General features: G+C 47.4%; 1 protein-coding gene across 1 annotated transcript in view; it reads left to right on the top strand.

Moving 5' to 3' along the window:
* LOXL1 (lysyl oxidase like 1) overlaps nt 1-25,859 on the top strand; it is a 43,509-nt gene extending 17,650 nt beyond the window's left edge. Inside the window, exons 2-7 of the mRNA XM_074965858.1 lie at nt 13,367-13,475; nt 15,442-15,579; nt 16,336-16,492; nt 17,948-18,043; nt 18,946-19,061; nt 22,556-25,859. Coding sequence (XP_074821959.1) covers nt 13,367-13,475; nt 15,442-15,579; nt 16,336-16,492; nt 17,948-18,043; nt 18,946-19,061; nt 22,556-22,562 — 623 coding nt within the window. The 3' untranslated portion in view covers nt 22,563-25,859. The remainder of the gene's footprint in view (nt 1-13,366; nt 13,476-15,441; nt 15,580-16,335; nt 16,493-17,947; nt 18,044-18,945; nt 19,062-22,555) is intronic.
* Nucleotides 25,860-27,064: the final 1,205 nt, after the last annotated feature.

The following is a 27,064-nucleotide window of genomic DNA, read 5'->3' as shown; positions in this document are numbered from 1 at the left end:
TTGAAAGCAACCCTACAATAACTAACCAGTATGCGCAACCCAGAATTAGTGAGCCCCCGCTTCCATTGCCAACCAGCATGCACAGTACAGCACTATTGAGTGATTAGAATAACAAATCAGGGAGTGCAGCCCTGCACATATAAGCAACCCTACAATAACAAACCACTGTGCCCCGCCCAGTGCTTTTGAGCAGCCCTACAATAACAAGGCAGTGCAGAAACTTGTGGGAAGAAAAGATCCATGTTGGTAAAGGAACCTGATTGCTGTCTCAAGTTCCCAAGATTTATTATAAACATCAGTGAAAAGGAAACATTTTTATAAATAATGACCAATCCCCTGGCAATGTTCCTTTCTATAATGTAGGCACAAATCATCAAGGAAGAAGGATGGGGCCCAGTTCTGAATTCCTTCCCTGAAGCATGGCTGATCAGCCTGGGGTGTTCTTCTTTTCTTTTCTTTTTAGTGAACAGTTTCTTTCGAAAAAACAGTTGCTTCCCCTGACGCCTTCTCCTTGTCTTTGTGTTCAAATCCCCCTGTGCATTACATCACCAGAAATGACCAAGCATAGAGGCAGGAAACAAGATCCAATCTAGTGACGTGATTTCTCCAGGGAAAGCAGTTCAAGAAACAAGAAGGCATTGTTCTCTGGAAGAAAAAAAACCACTCAGGACCTGATCCAGTTCCCGTTGAAACTAATGGAAAGGTTCCCACTGACTCCAGCGGGAGCTGGAGCAGAGCTGAAGTCTCTGGAATTCAGCAAACCCCTGGCAGCACAGAGGAAGGCTTGTTGCAACACAGGCAAAGGGTAAGCCATATAAAGCTCACTTTGCACAAGCATCCCAGATTGTCTGAAGCTCACCTGAGCTGCTCTGCTGTGGGAAGCTGGGCTGCAGATCCATTACAAATTGTAGTCAAAGGAGGAGGACTATGCCATAACCGTGAGGTCTGATTGCACTCTGAAATACAGAAGAAAGGGGGAGACGGGGGCTGTAGAGCTTGGGGATTGGTCTGCTGGGGCATCAGCGCTGATGCTGGGGATAAGTGGTAATCCTTCCACTTGTACACCACAGTGTACCCAGGTATTTAAATAACAGCTGGAGCTTGTCACCCATAGGGGTGATGGTGGTTCGCAAACAGGGGTGTGCAGCATTATCCCCATTCAACAGAGAGTGAAACTGAGGCACAGCACATAGATGAGACTTGCCCAAGATCCCACAGGGAGTCAGTGGCAGAGCTGAGGAATAGCACCCAGATCCCCTGAAACCCCGCCCTCTAGACCATAGTCACCCTGAAGCAGGATCTAAAAGCCTTTTATAAGTGCAAACTTGTCCAGCCTCATGAGGGAGGTTAGTGGAACTGCAGCACAGCAAGGTGAAGCAATCTCCCCAGTCATTGGCACACTGGAACTGAGGGCAGAGGTGCAAATGGAAGAGACCCAGCTCCCCCCAGGTCCAACCATTAGGCCAAACTCACGCCCCCATTCATAGTAATGGGATCACGTCATTTTCTTCCCACTGCCCTTCAGGGGCTCTGAAGACTGAGGCTCTACTTCCAGCTGAGCTCTGTAATGACTCAGCCTCCCCCCAGCCCTATCTCCTAACCCAGCCCTCTCCTGGCCATTGTCAACATTTTGCCTCCTTCTGCTTCTGCTGTGAGGCTTCATCTTCCAGCACGGGCCTCCTTCCTGAGGCGTGAGGTTGGTCTGGGGATACGGCATAAGAATCAGGATAAGCTGATGCTAAGCCTCTGTGAGCTAATCTACTCTTCTAAAGCAAGATGGGAAGACATCCCTTGGCAACGTTGGGGAGGCTGGCGCTGAGCACTTACTTTGCCTCACTTTGGAACCTGGAAACAGGAGAGTCTGATGGGAATGTGCTGGAGGAGCATGAAGGGCCAGGAGACAAAATAACAACAATCCAGAATGGAAAGCAGCCCAGGCATCCCATTCCTGCTCTGCACACTTGCCTCACTAGCTGCAATGTGTGTGCAATGTGTTTTGATGTCTGGCTCAGGACAGTTTGGCCCGTGCCTAGCATCCCAGCTCCTGGAGTCACAGCCTGAGAGCAGAGCTCTCAGCTAACACAAACGTGTTTAGCCCTCATGGACGCAAAGAAAGCTTGACGAGGTGAACTGGATGTAATTGATGCCTGCCTGAGTCTACAGGCAGCCTGAAACTATAGTTCCAAGAGGTATGGACTGCCCCATTCATCTTAATTCTGACTCCTGCAGCCTCCCGAAGGAGTGGGAGGGAGGGTCATGAATCAGGGATAGGGCCACAGGAACACCATGTGGGGTTTGTCTAGAGCCCCCCATGGTCTGAACTTGGCCCTGCTCTCAGTGTCTCTCCCACTCTCTTCTGAGCCTTTTCCCTGGTTGTGCTCCTGGTTGAAGTCCATTCCCTGGGTTAATTGCCCCCTCTGTAAAAGCAATTCTCCCAAAGGAGCCTTTCTCCCCTTCAGCCGCATCCCCTTGCTTTGGAATCTTTGGCTGGGATGTAACGTCACAAGGGAAGGAGTGGGCCCCCCAGCCCTTGGACTGTGCAAAGGGGGCTGCACAAAGCACTGGAGACTATGTTAGAGGAACATAAGAACAACCATACCATGTCAGACCAAAGGTCCATCTAGCACAGTATCCTGTCTTCTGACAGTGGCCAATGTCAGGTGCCCCAGAGGGAATTAATAGAACAGGTAATCATCAAGTGATCCATTCCTTGTCACCTATTCCCAACTTCTGAAAAATAGGGTCGGGACACCATCCCTGCCCATCCTGGCTATTAGTCATTGATGGACCTATCCTCCATTAATTTATCTAGTTCTTTTTTGAATCCTGTTATAGCCTTGGCGTTCACAACGTCCTCTGGCAGAGTTCCACAGGCTGACTGTGTGTTGTGTGAAAAAATACTTATTTTTGTTTGTTTTAAACCTGCTGCCTATTAATTTCATTTGGTGACCCCTAGTTCTTGTGTTATGAGAAGAAGTAAATAACACTTCCTTATTTACTTTCTCCGCACCAGTCATGATTTCATAGACCCCTATCATATCCCCCTTAGTCATCTCTTTTCCAAGCTGAAAAGTCCCAGTTTTATTAATCTCTCCTCATACGGAAGCTGTTCCATACCCCTAATCATTTTTGTTGCCTTTTTCTGAACCTTTTCCATTCCAATATATCTTTTTTGAGATGGGACGACCACATCTGCACACAGTGTTCAAAATGTGGGCACATCATGGATTTATATAGAGGCAATATGATATTTTCTGTCTTATTATCTATCCTTTTCTAAATGATTTCCAACATTCTGTTAGCTTTTTTGACTGCTGCTGCACATTTTAGAGAACTATCCACAATAACTCCAAGATCTCTTTCTTGAATGGTAACAACAAATTTAGACCCCCATCATTTTATACGTATAGTTGGGATTATGTTTTCCAACATGAATTACTTTGCACTTATCAACATTGAATTTCATCTGCCATTTTGTTGCCCAGTCACCTAGTTTTGTGAGATCCTTTTGTAACTCTTTCAGTCTGCTTTGGGCTTAACTATCTTGAGTAGTTTTGTATCATCTGCAAATTTTGCCACTTCAATGTTTACCCCTTTTTCCAGATCATTTATGAATATGTTAAATAGGACTGGTCCCAGTACACACCCCTGGGGGACACTACTATTTACCTCTCTCCATTCTGAAAACTGACTATTTATTCCTACCCTTTGTTTCCTATCTTTTAACCAGTTACCATTCCATGAGAGGACCTTCCCTCTTATCCCATGACAGCTTACTTTGCTTAAGAGCCTTTGGTCAGGGACCTTGTCAAAGACTTTCTGAAAATCTAAGTAAACTATATCCACTGGATCCCCCCTGTCCACATGCTTGTTGATCCCCTCAAAGAATTCTAATAGATTGGTGAGGCATGATTTCCCTTTACAAAAACCATGTGAACTCTTCCACAACAAATTATGTTCATCTATGTGGCCGACAGTTTTGTTCTTTACGATAGTTTCAACCAGTTTGCCCGGTACTGAAGTCAGGCTGTAATTGCTTGGATCACCTCTGGAGCTCTTTTAAAAAAATGATGTCACATTATCTATCCTCCAGTCATTTGGTATGGAAGCTGATTTAAATGATTTAAAGTTTGCATACCACAGTTAGAAGTTCTGCAATTTCACATATGAGTTCCTTCAGAACTCTTGGGTGAATGCCATCTGGTCCTGGTGACTTATTACTATTTAATTTATCAGTTTCTTCCAAAATCTCCTCTAATGACACCTCAATATGGAACAGTTCCTCAGCTCTGTCACCTAAAAAGAATGGCTCAGGTTTGGGAATCTCCCTCACATCCTCAGCCATGAAGACTGAAGCAAAGAATTCATTTAGTTTCTCCGCAATGACCTTATTGTCCTTGAGTGCTCCTTTAGCATCTCAATCATCCAGTAGACCCACATGTTGTTTAGCAGGCTTCCTGCTTCTGATATACTTAAAAATGCAGGAGTAGCCTGCATTGGCTGGCCACCTAGAGACTTTGCAGCTCTGATTTCTGCAATTGACCTTTTGATGGCACCACCCACAGGCTCTGGCTTCCTCCTTGCCCTGGAGGTGCTCAACCCCTGCTCCACCCCAACCCCTGCTCCACCCCAAGCCCCGCCCCACTCCACCACTTTCCCCATGCCCCCACTGCCACCCGACCACTGCCTCTTCCCATCCCTGCTCCTCCCGCTCCGCCCAGCACCTCCTGCACGCCATGGAACAGCTGATCTTCAGCACGTGGGAGGCACTGGGTGGGAGGTGAAGGGGAGGAGCTAGCTGCCGTTGAGTGCTAAGCATCCACTAATCTTTTTCCGTGGGTGCTCCAGCCCTGCAGCACCCACGGAGTCAGCACCTATGGCACCACCTTCTCTTTCCTGTTTAGCTGTGGAAACATAGAATCATAGAATATCAGGGTTGGAAGGAACCTCAGGAGGTCATCTAGTCCAACCCCCTGCTCAAAGCATAACCAATCCACAACTAAATCATCCCAGCCAGGGCTTTGTCAAGCCTGACCTTAAAAACTTCGAAGGAAGGAGATTCCACCATGTCAAGGTTCCTTCCCCACTCTGAACTCTAGGGTACAGATGTGGGGACCTGCATGAAAACCTCCTAAGCTTACTTTTACCAGCTTAGGTTAAAACTTCCCCAAGGTACAAACTATTTTACCCTTTGCCCTTGGACTTCCACTGCCACCACCAAATGTTTATCTGGGTTTATTTTATTAGGAAAGCATTGTTTGGAAACGTCTTTCCCCCCAAAATCCTCCCAACCCTTGCACCCCACTTCCTGGGGAAGGTTTGGTAAAAATCCTCACCAATTTGCATAGGTGACCACAGACCCAAACCCTTGGATCTTAAGAACAATGAAAAAAGCATTCAGGTCTTACAAGAAGAATTTTAATAGAATAAACAGTAAAAAAGAAGTAACAATAAAAAGAATCACCTCTGTAAAATCAGGATGGTAAATACCTCACAGGGTAATTAGATTCAAAACATAGAGAATCCCTCTATGCAAAATCTTAGGTTACAAAAAGACACACAGACAGGAATATCCATTCTATTCAGCACAGCTTAATTTCTCAGCCATTTAAAGAAATCATAATCTAACGCATATTTAGCTAGATTGCTTACTAAATTCTAAGACTCCATTCCTGTTCTGTCCCCGGCAAAAGCATCACACAGACAGACACAGACCCTTTGTTTTTCTCCCGCCTCCCAGCTTTTGAAAGTATCTTGTCTCCTCATTGGTCATTTGGTTCAGGTGCCAGCGAGTTTATCCTAGCTTCTTAACCCTTTACAGGTGAGAGGATTTTTCCTCTGGCCAGGAGGGATTTTAAAGGGGTTTACCCTTCCCTTTATATTTATGACACACCACCTCCCTAGGTAACGCATTCCAGTATTTCACCACCCTCCTAGTGAAAAAGTTTTTCCTAATATCCAACCTAAACCTCCCCCACTGCAACTTGAGACCATTACTCCTCATTCTGTCATCTGCTACCACTGAGAACAGTCTAGATCCATCCTCTTTGGAACCCCCTTTCAGCTAGTTGAAAGCAGCTATCAAATCCCCCCTCATTCTTCTCTTCCACAGACTAAACAATCCCAGTTCCCTCAGCCTCTCCTCATAAGTCATGTGTTCCAGTCCCCTAATCATTTTTGTTGCCCTCCGCTGGACTCTCTCCAATTTGTCCACATCCTTCTTGTAGTGTGGGGCCCAAAACTGGACACAGTACTCCAGATGAGGCCTCACCAATGTCGAATAGAGGAGAACGATCACGTCCCTCGATCTGCTGGCAATGCCCCTACTTATACATCCCAAAATGCCATTGGTCTTCTTGGCAACAACGGCACACTGTTGACTCATATCCAGCTTCTCGTCCACTAGAACCCTTAGGTTTCAGAGTAACAGCCGTGTTAGTCTGTATTTGCAAAAAGAAAAGGAGTACTTGTGGCACCTCAGAGACTAACCAATTTATTTGAGCATAAATTTGAGCATTTCGTGAGCTACAGCTCACTTCATCGGATGCATACTGTGGAAAGTATGGAAGACATTTTTATACACACAAACCATGAAAAAATGGGTGATTATCACTACAAAAGGTTTTCTCTCCCCCCACCGCACTCTCCTGCTGGTAATAGCTTATGTAAAGTGATCACTCTCCTTACAATGTGTATGATAATCAAGGTGGGCCATTTCCAGCACAAATCCAGGTTTTCTCCCCCCCCAACACCCCTCCCCAAAAAAACCCCACTCTCCTGCTGGTAATAGCTTATGTAAAGTGATCACTCTCCTTACAATGTGTATGATAATCAAGGTGGCCATTTCCCGCACAAATCCAGGGTTTAACAAGAACGTCTGAGGAAGGGGGGGAAGGGGGGGGAGTGCTGGTAGCGTAGGGCCTGAGGAGGGAGTCTACATAGCCAAGATCCATAAACCTGGAAATCCTGGGTGCCCCATCATCTCAGGCATTGGCACTCTGACAGCAGGATTGTCTGGCTATGTAGACTCCCTCCTCAGGCCCTATGCTACCAGCACTCCCAGCTACCTTCGAGACACCACTGACTTCGTGAGGAAACTACAATCCATCGGTGATCTTCCTGATAACACCATCCTGGCCACTATGGATGTAGAAGCCCTCTACACCAACATTCCACACAAAGATGGACTACAAGCCGTCAAGAACACTATCCCCGATAATGTCACGGCTAACCTGGTGGCTGAACTTTGTAACTTTGTCCTTACCCATAACTATTTTACATTTGGGGACAATGTATACCTTCAAATCAGCGGCACTGCTATGGGTACCCTCATGGCCCCACAGTATGCCAACATTTTTATGGCTGACTTAGAACAACGCTTCCTCAGCTCTCGTCCCCTAACGCCCCTACCCTACTTGCGCTATATTGATGACATCTTCATCATCTGGACCCATGGAAAAGAAGCTCTTGGGGAATTCCACCATGATTTCAACAATTTCCATCCCACCATCAACCTCAGCCTGGTCCAGTCCACACAAGAGATCCACTTCCTGGACACTACAGTGCTAATAAACGATGGTCACATAAACACCACCCTATACCAGAAACCTACTGACCGCTATTCCTACCTACATGCCTCCAGCTTTCACCCTGACCACACCACACGATCCATCGTCTACAGCCAAGCTCTGCGATACAACCGCATTTGCTCCAACCCCTCAGACAGAGACAAACACCTACAAGATCTCTATCAAGCATTCTTACAACTACAATACCCACCTGCGGAAGTGAAGAAACAGATGGATAGAGCCAGAAGAGTTCCCAGAAGTCACCTACTACAGGACAGGCCTAACAAAGAAAATAACAGAACTCCACTAGCCGTCACCTTCAGCCCCCAACTAAAACCCCTCCAACGCATTATCAAGGATCTACAACCTATCCTGAAGGACGACCCATCACTCTCACAAATCTTGGGAGACAGGCCAGTCCTTGCCTACAGACAGCCCCCCAACCTGAAGCGAATACTCACCAGCAACCACATACCACACAACAGAACCACTAATCCAGGAACCTATCCTTGCAACAAAGCCCGTTGTCAACTGTGCCCACATATCTATTCAGGGGACACCATCACAGGGCCTAATAACATCAGCCACACTATCAGAGGCTCGTTCACCTGCACATCTACCAATGTGATATATGCCATCATGTGCCAGCAATGCCCCTCTGCCATGTACATTGGTCAAACTGGACAGTCTCTACGTAAAAGAATAAATGGACACAAATCAGATGTCAAGAATTATAACATTCATAAACCAGTCGGAGAACACTTCAATCTCTCTGGTCACGCGATTACAGACATGAAAGTTGCGATATTACAACAGAAAAACTTCAAATCCAGACTCCAGCGAGAGACTGCTGAATTGGAATTCATTTGCAAATTGGACACAGTTAACTTAGGCTTGAATAGAGACTGGGAGTGGCTAAGTCATTATGCAGTGTAACCTATTTCCCCTTGTTTATTCCTCCCCCCTCCCCGCAGACGTTCTTGTTAAACCCTGGATTTATGCTGGAAATGGCCCACCTTGATTATCATACACATTGTAAGGAGAGTGATCACTTTAGATAAGCTATTACCAACAGGAGAGTGGGGTTTTTTTGGGGAGGGGTGTTGGGGGGGGGAGAAAACCTGGATTTGTGCTGGAAATGGCCCACCTTGATTATCATACACATTGTAAGGAGAGTGATCACTTTACATAAGCTATTACCAGCAGGAGAGTGCGGTGGGGGGAGAGAAAACCTTTTCTAGTGATAATCACCCATTTTTTCATGGTTTGTGTGTATAAAAACATCTTCTGTACTTTCCACAGTATGCATCCAATGAAGTGAGCTGTAGCTCACGAAAGCTTATGCTCAAATAAATTGGTTAGTCTCTAAGGTGCCACAAGTACTCCTTTTCTTTTTAGAACCCTAAGGTCCTTTTCTGCAGAACTGCTGCCTAGACATTCGGTCCCTAGTCCATAGCGGTGCATGGGATTCGTCCGTCCTAAGTGCAGGACTCTGCACTTGTCCTTGTTGAACCTCATCAGATTTCTTTTGGCCCAATCCTCCAATTTGTCTAGGTCCCTCTGTATCCCATCCCTACCCTCATAGAATCATAGAATCTCAGGGTTGGAAGGGACCTCAGGAGGTCATCTAGTCCAACCCCCTGCTCAAAGCAGAACCAATCCCCAATTTTTGCCCCAGATCCCTAAATGGCCCCCTCAAGGATTGAACCCACAACACGGGGTTTAGCAGGCCAATGCTCAAACCACTGAGCTATCCCTCCCTCCAGTGTATCTACCTCTCCTCCCAGTTTAGTGTCATCTGCAAACTTGCTGAGGGTGCAATCCACACAATTCCTTCAGATCATTAATGAAGATATTGAACAAAACCAGCCCCAGGACCGACCCTTGGGGCACTCCACTTGATACCGGCTGCCAACTAGACATGGAGCCATTGATCACTACCCGTTGAGTCCGACAATCTAGCCAGCTTTCTATCCACCTTATCGTCCATTCATCCAGCCCATACTTCTTTAACTTGCTGGCAAGAATACTGTGGGAGACCGTGCCAAAAGCTTTGCTAAAGTCAAGGAAGAACACGTCCACTGCTTTCCCCTCATCCACAGAGCCAGTTATCTCATCATAGAAGGCAATTAGATTAGTCAAGCATGACTTGCCCTTGGTGAATCCATGCTGACTGTTCCTGATCACTTTCCTCTCCTCTAAGTGCTTCAGAATTGATTCCTTGAGGATCTGCTCCATGATTTTTCCAGGGACTGAGGTGAGGCTGACTGGCCTGTAGTTCCCAGGATCCTCCTTCTTCCCTTCTTTAAAGATGGGCACTACATTAGCCTTTTTCCAGCCGTCTGGGACCTCCCCCGATCGCCATGAGTTTTCAAAGATAATGGCCAATGGCTCTGCAATGACATCCGCCAACTCCTTTAGCACTCTTGGATGCAGTGCATTCGGCCCCATGGACTTGTGCTCGTCCAGCTTTTCTAAATAGTCCCAAACCACTTCTTTCTCCACAGAGGGCTGGTCACCTCCTCCCCATGCTGTGCAGCCCAGTGCAGTAGTCTGGGAGCTGACCTTGTTCGTGAAGACAGGGGCAAAAAAAGCATTGAGTACATTCGCTTTTTCCACATCCTCTGTCACTAGGTTGCCTCCCTCATTCAGTAAGGGGCTCACACTTTCCTTGACTTTCTTCTTGTTGCGAACATACCTGAAGAAACCCTTCTTGTTACTCTTAACATCTCTTGCTAGCTGCAACTCCAGGTGTGATTTGGCATTCCTGATTTCACTCCTGCATGCCCGAGCAATATTTTTATACTCTTCCCTGGTCATTTGTCCAATCTTCCACTTCTCGTAAGCTTCCTTTTTGTGTTTAAGATCAGCAAGGATTTCACTGTGAAGCCAAGCTGGTCACCTGCCATATTTACTATTCTTTCTACACTTCGGGATGGTTTGTCCCTGTAACCTCAATAAGGATTCTTTAAAATACAGCCAGCTCTCCTGGACTCCTTTCCCCCTCATGTTATTCTCCCAGGGGATCCTGCCCATCAATTCCCTGAGGGAGTCAAAGTCTGCTTTTCTGAAGTCCAGGGTCCGTATTCTGCTGCTCTCCTTTCTTCCTTGTGTCAGGATCCTGAACTCGACCATTTCATGGTCACTGCCTCCCAGGTTCCCATCCACTTTTGCTTCCCCTACTAATTCTTCCCGGTTTGTGAGCAGCAGGTCAAGAAGAGCTCTGCCCCTAGTTGGTTCCTCCAGCACTTGCAACAGGACATTGTCCCCTACACTTTCCAAAAACTTCCTGGATTGTCTGTGCACCGCTGTATTGCTCTTCCAGCAGATATCAGGGTGATTGAAGTCTCCCATGAGAACCGGGGCTTGCAATCTAGTAACTTCCGTTAGTTGCCAAAAGAAAGCCTCGTCCACCTCATCCCCCTGGTCCGGTGGTCTATAGCAGACTCCCACCACAACATCACCCTTGTTGCTCACACTTCTATACTTAATCCAGAGACTCTCAGTTTTTTCTGCAGTTTCATACCGGAGTTCTGAGCAGTCATACTGCTCTCTTACATACAATGCAACTCCCCCACCTTTTCTGCCCTTCCTGTCCTTCCGGAACAGTTTATATCCATCCATGACAGTACTCCAGTCATGTGACTTATCCCACCAAGTCTCTGTTATTCCAATCACATCATAATTCCTTGACTGTGCCAGGACTTCCAGTTCTCCCTGCTTGTTTCCCAGGCTTCTTGCATTTGTGTATAGGCACTTGAGATAACTTGCTGTTTGTCCTGCTTTCTTAGTATGAGGCAGGAGCCCTCCCCTCTCGCACTCTCCTGCTCATGCTTCCTCCCGGTATCCCACGTTCCCACTTACCTCCAGGCTTTGGTCTCCTTCTCCTGGTGAACCTAGTTTATAACCCTCCTCACTAGGTTAGCCAGGCTGCTTGCCAAGATTCTCTTCCGGCTCTTTGTTAGGTGGAGCCCTTCTCTGCCTAGCACTCCTCCTTCTTGGAACACCATCCCATGGTCAAAGAATCCAAAGCCTTCTCTCTGACACCACCTGCGTAGCCATTCGTTGACTTCCACGATTCGACGGTCTCTACCCAGGTCTTTTCCTTCCACGGGGAGGATGGACGAGAACACCACTTGCCCCTCAAACTCCTTTATCCTTCTTCCCAGAGCCACGTTGTCTGCAGTGATCTGCTCAAGGTCATTCTTGGCAGTATCATTGGTGCCCACGTGGAGAAGCTGGAAGGGGTAGCAATCCGAGGGCTTGATGAGTCTCGGCAGTCTCTCTGTCTCATCGTGAATCCTAGCTCCTGGCAAGCAGCAGACTTCTCGGTTTTCCCGATCGGGGTGGCAGATAGATGACTCAGTCCCCCTGAGGAGAGATTCCCCGACCACCACCACCCACCTCCTTCTCTTGGGAGCGGTGGTCATGGAACCCCCATCCCTAAGACAGTGCATCTCATGCCTTCCAATCGGCAGAGTCTCCTTCTGTTCCCTTCCCTCAGATGTATCATCTAGTTCTCTCTCCGCATTAGTACCTGTGGAAAGAACATGAAATCAGTTGCTTACCTGCATCATACACCCCTTTCAGTGCGAAGGAAGGTAAATATTGGCCCTTCACCTCTTCTCATAACTAGATTAGCTCCCTATTTGCCACCTTCTATACTTTTGCCAAATATTAATCTCTCTCCCGTTATATCTCAACTAGAGTTACGGTGCCCCATACTCCAGCAAGGCAGCAACATCCTTGACTAGCCCTTTTGTAGAGTTGTAATGATCATTCTCCTCTCACTAAGTCCCAGTATCCAGCTTGTGAGATGTTGGTTTCACAGGCCATGTCTACACTATAAAGTTTAATCAGTGTAAGTTATGTTAGCATTCTGCCACCAAGTTTTGTATATTGCCCAAGTGTGTTTCACCACAAGCCTATCCCCAGATCCTTTCCCTTATCAGAATTCCTGAAACTTGTGTTTGTAATGTCCTAGTGAAATCCCTGGGGCCAAGATTATGCCCTCCCCTTTCTGAGTATGACACATTCTGAGTTCAGTGGAACATTGAGAGAAAATTTAAGCAATCAGATTGTCTAATGCAGAGCGCATTAGTTCCCTGGAAAAGCCCTGTCAGTACCACCTGTAACCATCACAGCACCCAGATCTAGAATGCACAGCATCTTGGCAGCCTCTTTTCCTTTTCAGATTCCTGGTAAACCACCCAGAGAGGTGGTATGGTCTAGCCAAAAGGAGTGAATAGATCAAAAGCTTCCATTACTGATTTCTGTGCTATCACTTGTCTGTGGATTCCCTGGCATGTTACCAAGGCTGTTAATCTTTCATGCCCACTAAATTCACTTTAAAAATAAATAATTAAATAGGAAGAACTCATTTCTGGTGCTGTCTCCCAGCCAGGTTGGTACTAAGGTAATTGCTATCTCTGCTGGTTTGGAAGGAAAAAGAAGCCACAATCCACTGCAAATCTGATGGGTAACCCAGCCAATGGAATCTTTCATATAATCAGTTCCAGGAGGCTGGATGAAGCAGGCTGCCTTTGAAAATGTAAGAGTTTGATTTGCCAATGAAACGGAGGTGGGAGGGGGGAAGTGAAGAGGATTTTCCATCTTTAGCTGAAATTAAAAAAACATGGCAGTCACCAAGGCAAGCCTTCCCAATGAGATTAGGAGCAGCTGCCTCCAAGTCTGAGAATACTGCTGTATCAGACGCACATAGCGAGCAGCTCCCGTTAGTCTTTAAGTGGCTGATGTATTTTCAGGCTTTTCTCAGGCTGCATCTCTATCTTTTACAGGCCTCCCTGACTTAGTACCTGATCCAAACTATGTCCAGGCCTCCACCTACATCCAGAGAGCTCACCTCTATTCTCTCCGCTGTGCCGCTGAGGAAAAGTGCCTCGCCAGGTAAGGAGATGGGTGACTCCATGTTGCCAACTCTTGTGATTATATCATGAGTATTGTACTATTTGGGGTTCTCCCTGAAGCCCCAGTTCCTGGAGTCAGGAGATTAGGGGAAAATCTGAACTTTCCTTTACAAAAGAAGTTTCTAACCCTTGTGGTTGCAGAGAAAAGCTTGAAAACATTAATCTTAAAGGCTCAGAAACCTGAAGGCAAAGAAAAATAATCCAATTTTTTCAATGTCATGATTTTTAAACAATCTCATGATTTTAGAATGCCCAACTCATGATTTTTGAATGTTTGGAGTTCATGATACTGTTGTCGCTACCTTGGTATTAATGATGGGCCAGCCAAAAATCTGGTTGAATTTGGAAAGCTTCCGGTGTTTACTCAGAGGTGCGCAAATTTGGCCAGCAAAAGCACTAAACAGGAAGTCTAGGAGAGAATGAATCTGAGGATTGTTGTTTTACTGTTGTACAGCCCTTTTCTGCACATGTCCAGATTTCTGAGAAGGGACAAAAAATTTCAATGAAAACCGTTTTTAATAGAAAAAATCATTTGTGCCCATGAAAATCTACCTTCATTCACTGTGGATACAATGGAATGTGAAGATTCGTGTAACTGTTCTTTCTAGTTCATACACTGAATATATTGGTGATTGATATTCTATTAAATTAGAGGTTTCAGAGTAGCAGCCGTGTTAGTCTGTATTCGCAAAAAGAACAGGAGGACTTGTGGCACCTTAGAGACTAACAAATTTATTTGAACATAAGCTTTCATGAGCTACAGCTCACTTCATCGGATGCATAGATAGATAGATAGATAGATAGATAGATAGATAGATAGATGCCACCATCACTAATAGTCTCTGGAATTTACTTGGCATTTCTGTAGCTGCTTAAGGCAGTGCTGTGCTGAATATAATGAAACATTGCCTTTGCTTGGTAAGGACCGGATTCTGATACTGCTGCTCACATTGGGTAGTATCTTACTCTGTACATAGTGCCATTAACACCAGTGTAGTAAGGTGATGTTCGACAGGAGTAAGGGTATCAGAATCTGGCCTTAATTAAGCAGATGTGCCTTGGAATGCACAGTATTAGCAGATGCGGCTCATATCTTAATGAGGGGCTGGGTTATTTTACGTGATGTATTTTTGTTCCCCTTGCAATGACTCATCTCAGCTTCCCTGCACTGTAAAGTTTAGAGCGCACATAGAATTGCAATCAGTTCCTGTGCTCAAAATGAACTTTGTGTGAAGGGCCCACTTGGAGCTGGGCAGCTGTTCTCAGCTGGACTCTTAGCACCACTTAAACCCAACAATTAAGCAATTGATGCCTCAGCCTTGTCACGCTCTGTATAACCCTTCTCCTCCAATGGGGTAGCAGAGCCTTTCCCTTCCCTTTCCCCACCCTCCCTCCCAGGGGCAGGTAATGACAAGCTGAACTGAGCAAATAATGAATTTTTTGGTTTGGCTGAGGAAAAGGCGGGTTCAATTAAAACAAAAACCATGTTTTTCAAAACATTTCATTAAATCAAAAACTTGGAAAATCTAATTTTGGAATGTTGCAGTTGTTTTGAAATTACCGGTAATCTGCTTTCAAGTTTTGTGTTCTGATTCAGCCAACTTTGTGTGTTTTCACCACCACCACCCCTTTGTTTTTTTTAACCAGCCACATTGGTAAAGAAAATGCTGCTTCAAACTGAATAGCTGAAACGAAAAGTTTTGACTTAAAATCAAACCCAGAAGGGATACATCAGCTTTAACCTGAATTCAGGAACAGTTTCTGAGCTAAAAAATAAAATAAAATGCATTTTTCAGTAAAAAAATCTATTCACTGAAAAAAATTCCCTCTGCTCCAAGTAGAAGCTCCATCCCTCAGCCCATCCAGTGCTCAGATGTCACCAGCTGTTTTCAGGGTGAAGTGACTTTCACCCATCTCCCCCATTTCCTTCCTTTTAACCCCTTTAGCACTGCCTACACCCCCGAGGCCACCGACTACGACATCCGGGTGCTGCTGAGGTTCCCGCAGCGGGTGAAGAACCAGGGCACAGCAGACTTCCTGCCCAACCGCCCCCGCCACAACTGGGAGTGGCACAGCTGCCACCAGTAAGTTGAGGAGAACTTGGCACTCCTCAGCAACTTACTAGTCCATCTCTGGGTGACAGGGCCTTGCCAAGGGGACCTTCCTTTGGTGGGCAGAGGCTGGTATCCAGCCATGGGGAGCCACCCAGGCTGGTTCAGGGCGAGGCTCTGGTTCAGTAAAGTAGCTTGAGTACATGCTTCAGCGTTTTGCTGAACTGGGATCTAGGTCAATATGCTGAGGATTAGAGCCACCCCTGGCTATAGATCAATGGACTTGCCTCCTCCATTCCCACCTTACTTTCCTCTCTCCATTTTCTCGTTCCCTCACTCCAACCCTTTTCTTCTTTCTTTTTTCCTCTGCTCCTCTTTTCTTTCATCCTTTCTCTGCAATATTTATTTATCCCACCGCACAAACCCAAAACCATTTCCCTGCCAGCTCCTCCTCCTGTCTCCATGCTGCTCAGAGTGAGTGTCCTGTGCTGATCCCAAAGGGTCAGGCCACATCATCACGGACCCCTGAACTGAGTGCCATGGGCAAAGAGAAGTTTGGGCTTCTAATGTTGTGACCTATGCATTGTGGGAGCAGGTGGCTTTCAAGAAGCCGCACACTCCATCGCTCAGAGCCCCAGCATTTTCTAAATGTGGGGTGGGGAGGATCTGGGATCCTGCCATTTTCCCTGCCCCTGCCCACTCCTGGGCTGCTCTGGTGCCCCTGCACCCACCCAGCATACATCTGTGAATATCGCTGTGGTACATGCCTCTGCCCTGGGTTTCCCCCAGGCACTACCACAGCATGGACGAGTTCAGCCACTACGACCTGCTAGATGCGGCCACAGGGAGAAAGGTGGCCGAGGGCCACAAGGCTAGTTTCTGCCTGGAGGACACCACCTGCGACTTTGGGAACCTGAAGCGCTATGCCTGCACTTCACATACCCAGGTGAGAGGAGGAGGAGATGTGTCCAATGAATTCAGGGCCACTCTACCCTCTGGCTGCAATTTAGTGCAGGGCTTTCTTCCCCGACCATCCCAGTCTCCCAGGACACCCAGCTGCGAGTGGGCAGGAAGAGTCACCTAAGGGAGCTGTGGAAGGGATTAGTGAGTGTCTGGACCTGGTCAGGAATCTCCCTCACTCAAGGCATCATGCCAGTGCAGGGGTTACACCTCCCTCTGGAATATCAAGCAGGCTCAGGTGGGCATGTCCTATTGATTTCCTGGCACAGGCGCTGGAGCCCTCCCCAAAGGGGGGGTCGACCCCGCCCCCTGCGAAGCTAGAGGGGCGCCAGGGAGCGAAAGCAGCCCCCTGCCCGTGTCCCAGGCTCCCCGCCCAGGGCAGGTAGAGGGACCCACGCTCCCCACAGCTGCCCATGCAGCTCTCCCCAACCTGGCTCCAGCCCAGGAGGGAGGGGGGCTCGGAATCGTAGCCCGGCCATGATAAGAGCCAGGCGGGCAGCTGTGCGGAGCCTGGGTCCCTCCACCTGCCCTGGGTGGGGGACACGGGCCAGGGATGCCCTCAGCAGCCCCCCGCACTCCGGGCAGATGGAGGGACCCAGTCTCCGCACAGCTGCTGCCTGGGCTCCCCAGGCGGGCTCCCTCCACGCTAGCCTGGCTGTGGGGGGCTGGCTTGGGGGGGAGAGGAGGGGAAGGGTCGGAGTCCACCCCGGTGAAAAGTGTACCAGCCAGGCCCCACTTTCCTGGTTCTGGCTCCTCTGTTTCCTGGGCTTGCGCAGTGCAGGGAAAGGAGGGGCACCCAGGGCAGCAACATCTTTGGCTGAGCACTTGGTAGTGCTTTTTATGTATATATGTATATAGGATTAGTCTGTACTCCACACTTGAATCTTTCTGATGCTCAGATATATCGGGCTGAGCAAAACACAGATGCACCAGTTTTTCCTGAAATGAAGTAAAATAGTTATTCCAGATGGGCACAGCAATCCACTCCAGTATTTTCATATAGCCATCACAGGCATTACATTTGCTGGACAGTCCTCAGACTGCTTGTTCCCTTTGCATTCAAAATGCCTGAACTGGATCATTGTGTCCACCAGGAATGGACTCTGCATGCAGCCCTTGGGAAGGAGAAAAACCTGAACTGGATTCCTTTGCCCACATGGAATGGACTCTGCAATACAGCTCCTGGGAGAAAAACATGTGTTTTGCAATAGTAAAAGTTGCAGACTAGACAGGCCACCTGCACAGAATTGAGCAGTGTGGGTAATTCCTGAACATATTTCTATATAAAGATAGAGAGGGAACAACAGAAAAGGAAAAATGAGAAATGCTAAAGATAAAAAGCAAAGTCCATACCCTGTGTTATGCAGGAGGTCAGACTAGATGAACTGATGGCTCCGTGTGGGCCATATGAATTGTGAGCACTGCTCTTTCCTTCTGTCAGGGCTTGAGTCCCGGTTGCTATGACACCTACAATGCCGACATTGATTGCCAGTGGATTGACATAACAGACGTTCAGCCTGGAAATTACATCCTAAAGGTTGGTTTCCCTGTATGTAGAGCTTCTCTGTACGGGCCATTGCCATGAATAGAGCTAGGCAGTTACTCATGAAATCCATGGTGAATTTAGTGCTGGATTTTGGTTTGTGTGTGTCCACGGCCCCATTGCTAGTCCCCTTGGTTGTGAACATCCATCCTCAAAGCATGTGAATAATATGGCTGATCAGACATTTGTTTGAGGACAGAAGCAGCTGCACAGAGGGCCCAGTCACAAGCTACACATTGGCAATTAGAAGTAACAGTGGGGGTGGGGGAGAGGTATGAAAATGAAACAATAGCTGGTAACCCCAAGAACAGATGGAAAGAAAGCCACTGTGTACTCATACTCAAACACATTTTTAGGACCAAATTAAGCCCTGCTACAAGTGGGCACAATGCCATTCGGTTCAAGGGAAGCTAAGCCCAATTACACCAGTGCTGAATTTGACTCTCTTTGTTTACAGCTTTCTTTTTTTGACCATTTGCTACAGTGAAGCAAGATGGTTGCATCAGGATGACAAACTGTTTTCTTGGAAGAAAGTGGAGGTGTTTTACCTGTAGAAGAAACCATAAAAGTAGAAAAGCAAAACTGCCCATGATAGTTTATTTCCCTAAAAGGAATACCACCCACACCAACCCCATAAATAATGTGCATTTTTCACTGAAAAAAATTCTAGTTGTACATTATCATGTGTTTACAGTAGAGCCCAGGGACCCGCCAAGAACTGGGCCCCGTTGCACTAGGTGCTGTACAGCCACAGAGTAGTAGCTAGTCCTTGTCCTAATTTACAAGCTAAATAGACAAGCTAGACACAAGGGGTCTAACACACAATTACATCTCTCTCTCTCCACTGACTATCAGAGGAACTGTTTCCTGATATGGTCTTTGTCTTGTTTTCTCAGGTTCAAGTGAACCCCAAGTACCTGGTGCTGGAGTCCGACTTCACCAACAATGTTGTGAGGTGCAATATTCACTATACTGGACGCTACGTTGCCACTACAAACTGCAAAATTGCCCAGTAAGAGCACTGGTGAAACTCTCCCACTCCTTGTCTGTTTGCCTGGGTTCTTCCATTACTGTGGTATCCAGGCATCTCACCTCTTTCTTTTTCTGCCTCCATCACTTCTTGGTGGTGTAGACTTACAGATCAAAAGGGAAATGTGAGGATGGAGCTGCCAGGGAGCTGCTGTTGGGGAGGGGCATGGGAAATGCAGAAATGGTACTTGAATCAGGGGTGGGGAAAGGGTCTTTCCAGAATTAGACCTGAGGGTCTAGTGCATCAGTTCTCAAACTTCATTGCATCATGACCCCCTTCTGACAACAAAAATTACTACATGAGCCCAGGAGGGGGGACCGAAGACTGAGCCCACCCGAGCCCTGCCGCCCGAGCCCCGTTGCCCAGGGCGGGGGCAAAGCTGAAACCCAATGGCTTCTGCCCTGGGCAGGGAGCATGTAACCTTAGCCCTGGGTGGTGGGGCTTGTCCTTCAGACTTGCTGGGGCCTAGGGCCAACACCAGTCTTGGCAACCCCATTAAAATGGGGTCCCAAGCCACAGTTTGAGAACCCCTGGTCTAGTGGAGCAACAGTTGGCACCTGAAATGGAGTTGTTCTGTATTCAGCTGCCACCTTCAGAATAATCTGCTCCCCAAGCAGCCCTCTGCCACAGAACAAAAAACACCTTGCTCTGCTCCCTTATTCAGTGTTAGGCTGTGGTCTCATCAACACCATTCCCGTGAGATGTCTGCATCGCTAATTCTTAAGCAAGAAACACCATATGCCTCTTAGGTAATTTCCTCCACTCCCACCACCTGTTCCCCCATGCCAGGCCTGTGAAGGCTTGTTCCCCACACTCTGCTGCTTTGCACAGCCTAGGGTAGTTCAAGCACATGACTAGGGACCCGGAGCTCTGGGTCCTCATCCCAGCTCTGCCACTGACCCACTGGGTGACCACTGGCAAGTCACTTACAGCTTGGTTTTCAGAGGTGCTGAGCACCAGCCGCTCTCATTGACTTTGCCACCTCGAGAAATCAGGCCTTTAACCTCCTTAGGTCTCCACCTGTAAGGTGTGGTGAATCTTTGCACAGGGGGGCATGATAATTAAGGGATTGTCTGTGAAGCACATGGAGAGCCTCAGCCAAAAGGTTTTGTTCAATAACTTCATTAATGATCTGGAGGATGGCATGGATTGCACCCTCAGCAAGTTTGCAGATGACACTAAACTGGGAGGAGTGGCAGATATGCTGGAGAGTAGGGATAGGATACAGAGGGATCTAGACAAATTAGAGGATTGGGCCAAAAGAAATCTGATGAGGTTCAACAAGGACAAGTGCAGAGTCCTGCACTGAGGATGGAAGAATCCCATGCACGGCTACAGACTAGGGACTGAATGGCCAGGCAGCAGTTCTGCAGAAAAGGACCTGGGGGTTACAGTGGACGAGAAGCTGGATATGAGTCAACAGTGTGCCATTGTTGCCAAGAAGGCCAATGGCATTTTGGGATGTATAAGTAGGGGCATTGCCAGCAGATCGAGGGACGTGATCGTTCCCCTCTATTCGACATTGGTGAGGCCTCATCTGGAGTACTGTGTCCAGTTTTGGGCCCCACACTACAAGAAGGATGTGGACAAATTGGAGAGAGTCCAGCGGAGGGCAACAAAAATGATTAGGGGACTGGAACACATGACTTATGAGGAGAGGCTGAGGGAACTGGGATTGTTTAGTCTGTGGAAGAGAAGAATGAGGAGGGATTTGATAGCTGCTTTCAACTAGCTGAAAGGGGGTTCCAAAGAGGATGGATCTAGACTGTTCTCAGTGGTAGCAGATGACAGAATGAGGAGTAATGGTCTCAAGTTACAGTGGGGGAGGTTTAGGTTGGATATTAGGAAAAACTTTTTCTCTAGGAGGGTGGTGAAGCACTGGAATGGGTTACCTAGGGAGGTGGTGGAATCTCCTTCCTTAGAGGTTTTTAACGTCAGGCTTGTCAAAGCCCTGGCTGGGATGATTTAATTGGGGATTGGTCCTGCTTTGAGCAGGGGGTTGGACTAGATGACCTCCTGAGGTCCCTCCCAACCCTGATATTCTATGATTCTATGAAAAGGGCTAGTTACCCAAGTGAGTCAAAGCAGCACTTAGTGCACGTAGGGGAATTATGCTACCTTTCCACTTTCCCTATTCCAGAGGCTTCTGGGGAAGGTCAGTTTGGCCCTGGGACAAGTTAGAGCAACCTCAGGGCTGCTCTAACTTCCACCAGTGCTGGCAGCTCCCAAGCAACCTGCTTCACAAGCCAGGAGCACTGAAACATGTTGCATCCTGCCCGCAGGCCCACCATCCCCCACCTTGCCCCTCCTCAGCCCAAGGTTGCCCCTACTCAGGTGAGGTGGGAAGAGGGGCTCAGGCTGAGGAGCCATGTCGAAATGCAGCGAGTTGCTATTGTCGGTGTGAGTTCTTCTCCTGCTGTGGTCCCATTGCAGCGCTCTCTGTGCATGTTTGAGAAGCACTGTGATATCTCTGAGAACACCGTAAGCATACAGCTAGGGAAACCAGCACAAACAGGACTGCTGCGGTGAAGTTCTCCCATGATTGCCGAGTGATAGTAGTTGGTTTGGACACAGTAACCAAGAGGGGAAAAAAATTAATTTATTTTTCTTTACATTTTCTCATTAAAAATATATTTTGCAACTGGCTAACGCTTGGTCCTGAATGGAAAAAAAAACCAACTCCCATGGCCAGCCAAAGCACTGGCGGGGAGGACTGTGGGCTCCAGCAGGGAGGGAGGCACTGCCTGCCTCTACTGCTATTAGACATCACGTAGCTTTAAAAGGTGGGGGGTGGGGGGGATTCCTGCCAGGCACTGCTATGGGTCCTGGGAGCTGTTTCCCTCATCAGTGCTCCATGCCACAGTGGGACAGGATGCCTTGCCGGCATTCTACAAGTTGTGAATTTCAATTAAACTCACAGGCTGAAATCCTTGCCCCATTAACATCAGTAGGAGCTTTGCCACTGATTTCAGTGGGGCCAGGGTTTCATCCATAGGTCCTCCAGATCCCAGGGAAGACCAGGCTGTATTTTATGGGATCTGGGATTTCCAGATTGCTCTGTAGCTCTCTGGTGCCTAACTCCCTTTCAGGATCTGGGCCATGGTGGGTGTGCTAGTTGACAGCTGAACCTTAGCTGGGCTACCCCTCCCTTCACATAACAAGCCACAATAAAGTTACTCCCATTTTTCCACTGAAACTTTTTTTTCAGTGGAAATTAGCTTTTTGACCAAAAATTAAAGTATTCATTTTGGTCATTATTATTGCAGATTTTCTGTGCACACTTTCAATAAACATTTTAGTTTTTCAGTTTAGTTTTTGGTTTTCAAAGATTGAAAATTTTTACTAAATGCATGTTTGCCATAATAAGGGGTCGGGGGACAGAGATGACACAGGACTTTTTTTTTTCCCCCTTCCTAAAAATAATGAGCATTTTCCAACCAGTCTGCCTGCTGAGTGCTCTTATTTTCCTCTTGCAGGTCGTGATCCACACAGGGAGGGGTGCATGACATCTGACCCCACCTCCCAACCCAAATTCAATGCTTTCAAGATGGCATTTGAGATGTCAGCTTCTGAGGTGCATGATACAGTGGGGCATCAGACGTTTCTCCATTCCAGCAGCCCCTGGAGACAAAAAAAGTATTTCTCAATTTTAAGAACATGAGGGAAATGAGAGTGATTATTTTAAATATTTTTATACTTAACTTTTCTTCAATCTTTGGGGCTTTTCTCTGTTTCCACGTGGAGTTTGCTGATGATTTAGGTTAAATAAAACAAGGGTTATTACTGTACCAGGCACTACCAATATCTGTAGATTACATGCTGTATCGGTAGATAGCTCTATAGTCTAAACTGTGCCCTGCTGTACAATATGGGGCTGTATTTTTGTGCAGGTTTGCTAGTGACATTACAAATCCTAACCCCCAGCCTCACAGTAAGAATACAGCTGTAATCTGGGTGTATTTTATTTTGTATAATCTGACACCAACACACTCCAAATAGGAATTAAGGTGAAAAGTTTCAAATGCGACCTCTGGTTTTGTCTACGTTCCTGAGTGCCCAGTCTAAGACTTCTAGGGTCTGATTGTCAGAGGTACTGAGCACCTGCGGTTCCCATTGCCTTCAGCTGGAATAGTGGGTATTCAGGGCTTCTGAAATCAAGCCCAAATTGTTCTGTTTTAGGACACCCAACGTTTAGCCAAATCTCTAGGGCTAAAATCTTCTTTCAGTACCTGTAATGTTACAAGTCATGGACCCAGGCCCCATTGTGCTAGGTGCTGTTCAGATACAGAACAACAAACTGGTCCCCGTCCAAAGAATTTACAACTGAAGTAAAGCAATGCAACGTCACTTAGTACTGACGTCACAGTCAGAGGGCACTGCATTTAGCCGTATAAAACAGTCAGAGGGGTTATTCCTGATTTACACTGGTGAACGTGAGATCAGAATCTGTCAGGGAGTTTTAATTTTTATTCAGTTTAAAGGGATGCTGTCAACTGACTATTTATATTTTGTTTAAAAAGCCGGAAGGGATTAAAAATACCTAATATGACTGGAAATATTTTAGTTTATAATTTAAAAGAAAAATAATAATCACATCAGGTTGTTTTATAATTTTTTAAAAATTAGTGTTAAACTTTCCCCTACAGCGTTGTGAATCCAAACACCAACAGGGCAGGGGGATTGTGACAGGCTTCCCACAGGGTGCCACCTGGAACTGGGGTACCACTGAGCCCTCTGACCCACAAGCCTGGGCTCCCTCTCACACTGTATTGCTGTGACAAGCTGCAGATATGCTCCTGGTCTTACATTTCCACCAGCATATACAGAGGTAGGAACACACCCAGCTGCAGTTACATGCAGGGTCTCTGACTAGCCACTGCACAAACCAACAGTAGAAAGGCTAAAGCCAAAGTAACTCTCAGCTCCCCAGTCACGCACCCCCCTCTGGAGCATAAACCCAAAATTATACTGTCTTGTGCTGCACAGGGAACTACAGCGTAAGCTCATAGATTTCTCCACTTCCCCCCCTCGGTGTGTAGAGGAATATACTACAGCCTATCTGAGCTAAAATTCCTATGCACTTCATTCCAAACTCACTGGTTTAGATTAAAACGTAAAATAAATTTATTAATTACAAAAGATAGATTTTAAGTGATTATAAGGGATAGCAAACAGATCACAGTGGATTACCTAGCAAATAAACAAAAATGCAACATAAACTTATTATCCTAGAGAGACTGGATATGAATAGCAGATTCTCACCCTAATTGATGGTACAGACTTGTAGATTCTTAAGGCACAAGCTGCATTAGCTTTACATCTTGGGTTTCTCAGGTCTTCATACACAGGCTAGAAATCCCTTTAGCCTGGGTCCAGCACTTCCTCCAGTTCAGTCTTTGTTCCTCGGATGTTTCCAGGAGTCTTCTCGTGTGGGGAGTGAAGAACAACAGATGAGGTCACTCCATTGCCTTATATAGTTTTCGCATATGGTGGGAACCCTTTGTTTTAAAACTTGGTTCCCAGCCCAATCTGTGGAAAAATACTAACATCTGGAGTCCAGAGACATGTAGTCTGGTCACATGACCTTGCAGTGTTATAGCAGCCATTGCTTACAGGCTGGTCAAAACGCCTACAGGAAGATTAAACATTCCACAGTCCATTTTTTTGCTGATGGGTCATCAGCCCCGTCTGACTTCTTCATTGTTGTACCTGAAAGGCTGGCTGTGGGTGTTTTCCAGAGTAATCCTGTAGCAAGTCGCTGACTCACCAGCGTGGCACCTCCTGCTGGTCACCCGGGAATTAGCTCAATTCCAGCACTCAGAGTGCCTCCTGCTGGCCAGTGTCCCTCCTGCCCCAGACCCGTGTCCCTCCCAGGCCCCGGTGCCCCTTTCCTTGCGGTGCTGCCCTGCAGCAGTGCCCCCACACTCTGGGTCTCCCCTCCCAGGGGAACCCCCTCCCTCTATGCCCACCTTGTCTCAGTGACTACTGCCAGTCGTCATTTAGCCCCCTTTCTCTGGGACAAACTTCAGTCTGTAATGGCCACTCATCATTGGCAAGGGAGTTGGACCAGCTGCCTCTGCCTATCCCCGGGCTGCACCTTTAACAAGGCCGCAACTGGAGCTCTCCAGCTCCTGTTGCCCTTCCCCAGCATTGCTCTGCTTCAGGTACCCTGTGCTCCCAGGCAGCTAGGTCCTTCCCACTCCAAGGCTGGAGTGAGTAAATTCAGTGTACGCTAAGGGGTACTGCATTAAGTACCCCCAGGATATGTCTATACCACAAAAGCTGTGCAGGGCCAGTCTACCGGGGTTAGCATGACTCCAGCTAGAATGGCTAACAATAGCAATGAAAACAGCACAGGGCAGGTGTACAACCCCAGCATGAGCCCTGGGTATGTACTCAACTTCCTAGCCCACGCTGCACTGTCTTTCTGGTTGTTGTTACCTGCACTGGATTCAAGCTAGGTAGGTTATGCTAGGCTGTGCACAGCTCTTGCAGTGTAGATATACCCTAAGTAATACTATTGCAGGGACAGCTGCAGCTGCATATGGTGTTATATTTCCCCAGGCTCCATAACGGAGGAGAGGGTGGGCCTCAGAACGAAGCCTCGGAGCCAAACAATACCCTGTCCCCTCTGAACTTTGGATCTGAACCCAGCCTTTGTGAATCAGGACCGAGGCTTCTGGTCTTGCGCCACAACAGTACTGAGTAGCCTAATGAACCCATATGTGATCAGTGAAAGGTTTAAAGCTATTACAGGTTATACAGTGCAGCTATATTTGTGAGCCAACCAATGAAATAAAATCCTTTTTCAATCACTACGATGCAGGAAATTAGCATTATTATTGAGGTACCAAGTGCTCTTTGCCATTGTATCTGATACTATAATATATGGCAATGACTAGCAGAGCTGTTAAATGACTAGAGCTACCCTGGGCTGATTTCTTAACCATCTGCCTGATGTGACATGGATGGCCCCCGCTTCCATACTCCCCCCTTCCCCTCCGTGCTGGATCAGGAATGAAAATGAGGAATCCACTTATCAGTGACTCTGGAGAGGCTCCTCTGCATTACGTTTAGAGATGGGTTCAAGCAGCAATGTTTGGCTCTAGGTCTCAACCTTCCCAAAGTTCAGGGGAGTCTGGCTCTGGGTTTTGTTCTGGGCCTGTCTCCGGGTAGTCTTGAGCAAAGTAGTGAGAACTGGAACAGAGCCACCTGGGAGCTGCACGTTGCTGTCAGCACTGGAGCCAGAAGGAATTGATTGCTGGCATCATGTGAGCTTGATCTCCATGCTGCTTCCGCAGCAGAGTCACCTGATGGATGCTTTGTGCCACCATGCATCTTGCATGGCTCTAGGACCACTCTGGAGATGTTGCACAGACCCAGTGCAATCTCAACAGGCTCCAATCCGGCCATGCCCATCCCTCCCCCTGCACTCTCCCCCAGACCTAAATTAATCCCCAACCTGGAAAAAAGAGACTGCCCCATAATTCAATCCTGCTGCTCTTCCTGATTCCACCCATGCCCCAGCGCTCTCCACTCCCTCCATCTCCCCTCCTAGGCAGAACACAGGAGGGAGAAATCTTGGCTTCTTTTCCCGAGGAGGGGAGTGGGGTAAAGGTATCAGGAGGCCCCACTCTTCTTCATTTTTGCTCTCTCCATGGATCACTGGGCGCAGTCCAGGGCCACCCAGGGTGGGGGCAAGTGGGGCAATTTGCTCCAAGCCCCGGGCCCCGCAGACAGGGCAGGGGCAATTTCGGCGGCAATTCAGCGGCGGGTCTTTCAGTCTCTCTCCTTCCTCGTCGGCGGCACTTTGGCAGCAGCTCGATCGCTCCGCTTCAGTCTTCTGTGGCAATTCAGCGGTGGGTACTCCTGTCCTCTTCTTTCTTTGGCGGCATGACTTGGGTTTTTCTTTTTTTTTCTTCGCCGCTCGGGGCGGCAAAACTAACTTTTTTTATGGATGGGGCCCCCGAAATTGCTTTGCTCCA

This window comes from Natator depressus, chromosome 10, assembly GCF_965152275.1.
Source record: "Natator depressus isolate rNatDep1 chromosome 10, rNatDep2.hap1, whole genome shotgun sequence".
In the NCBI taxonomy this organism is placed as follows: Eukaryota; Metazoa; Chordata; order Testudines; family Cheloniidae; genus Natator; species Natator depressus.
Note: the sequence above shows the minus strand (reverse complement) of the source record. Positions and strands in the feature narration are given on the sequence as shown.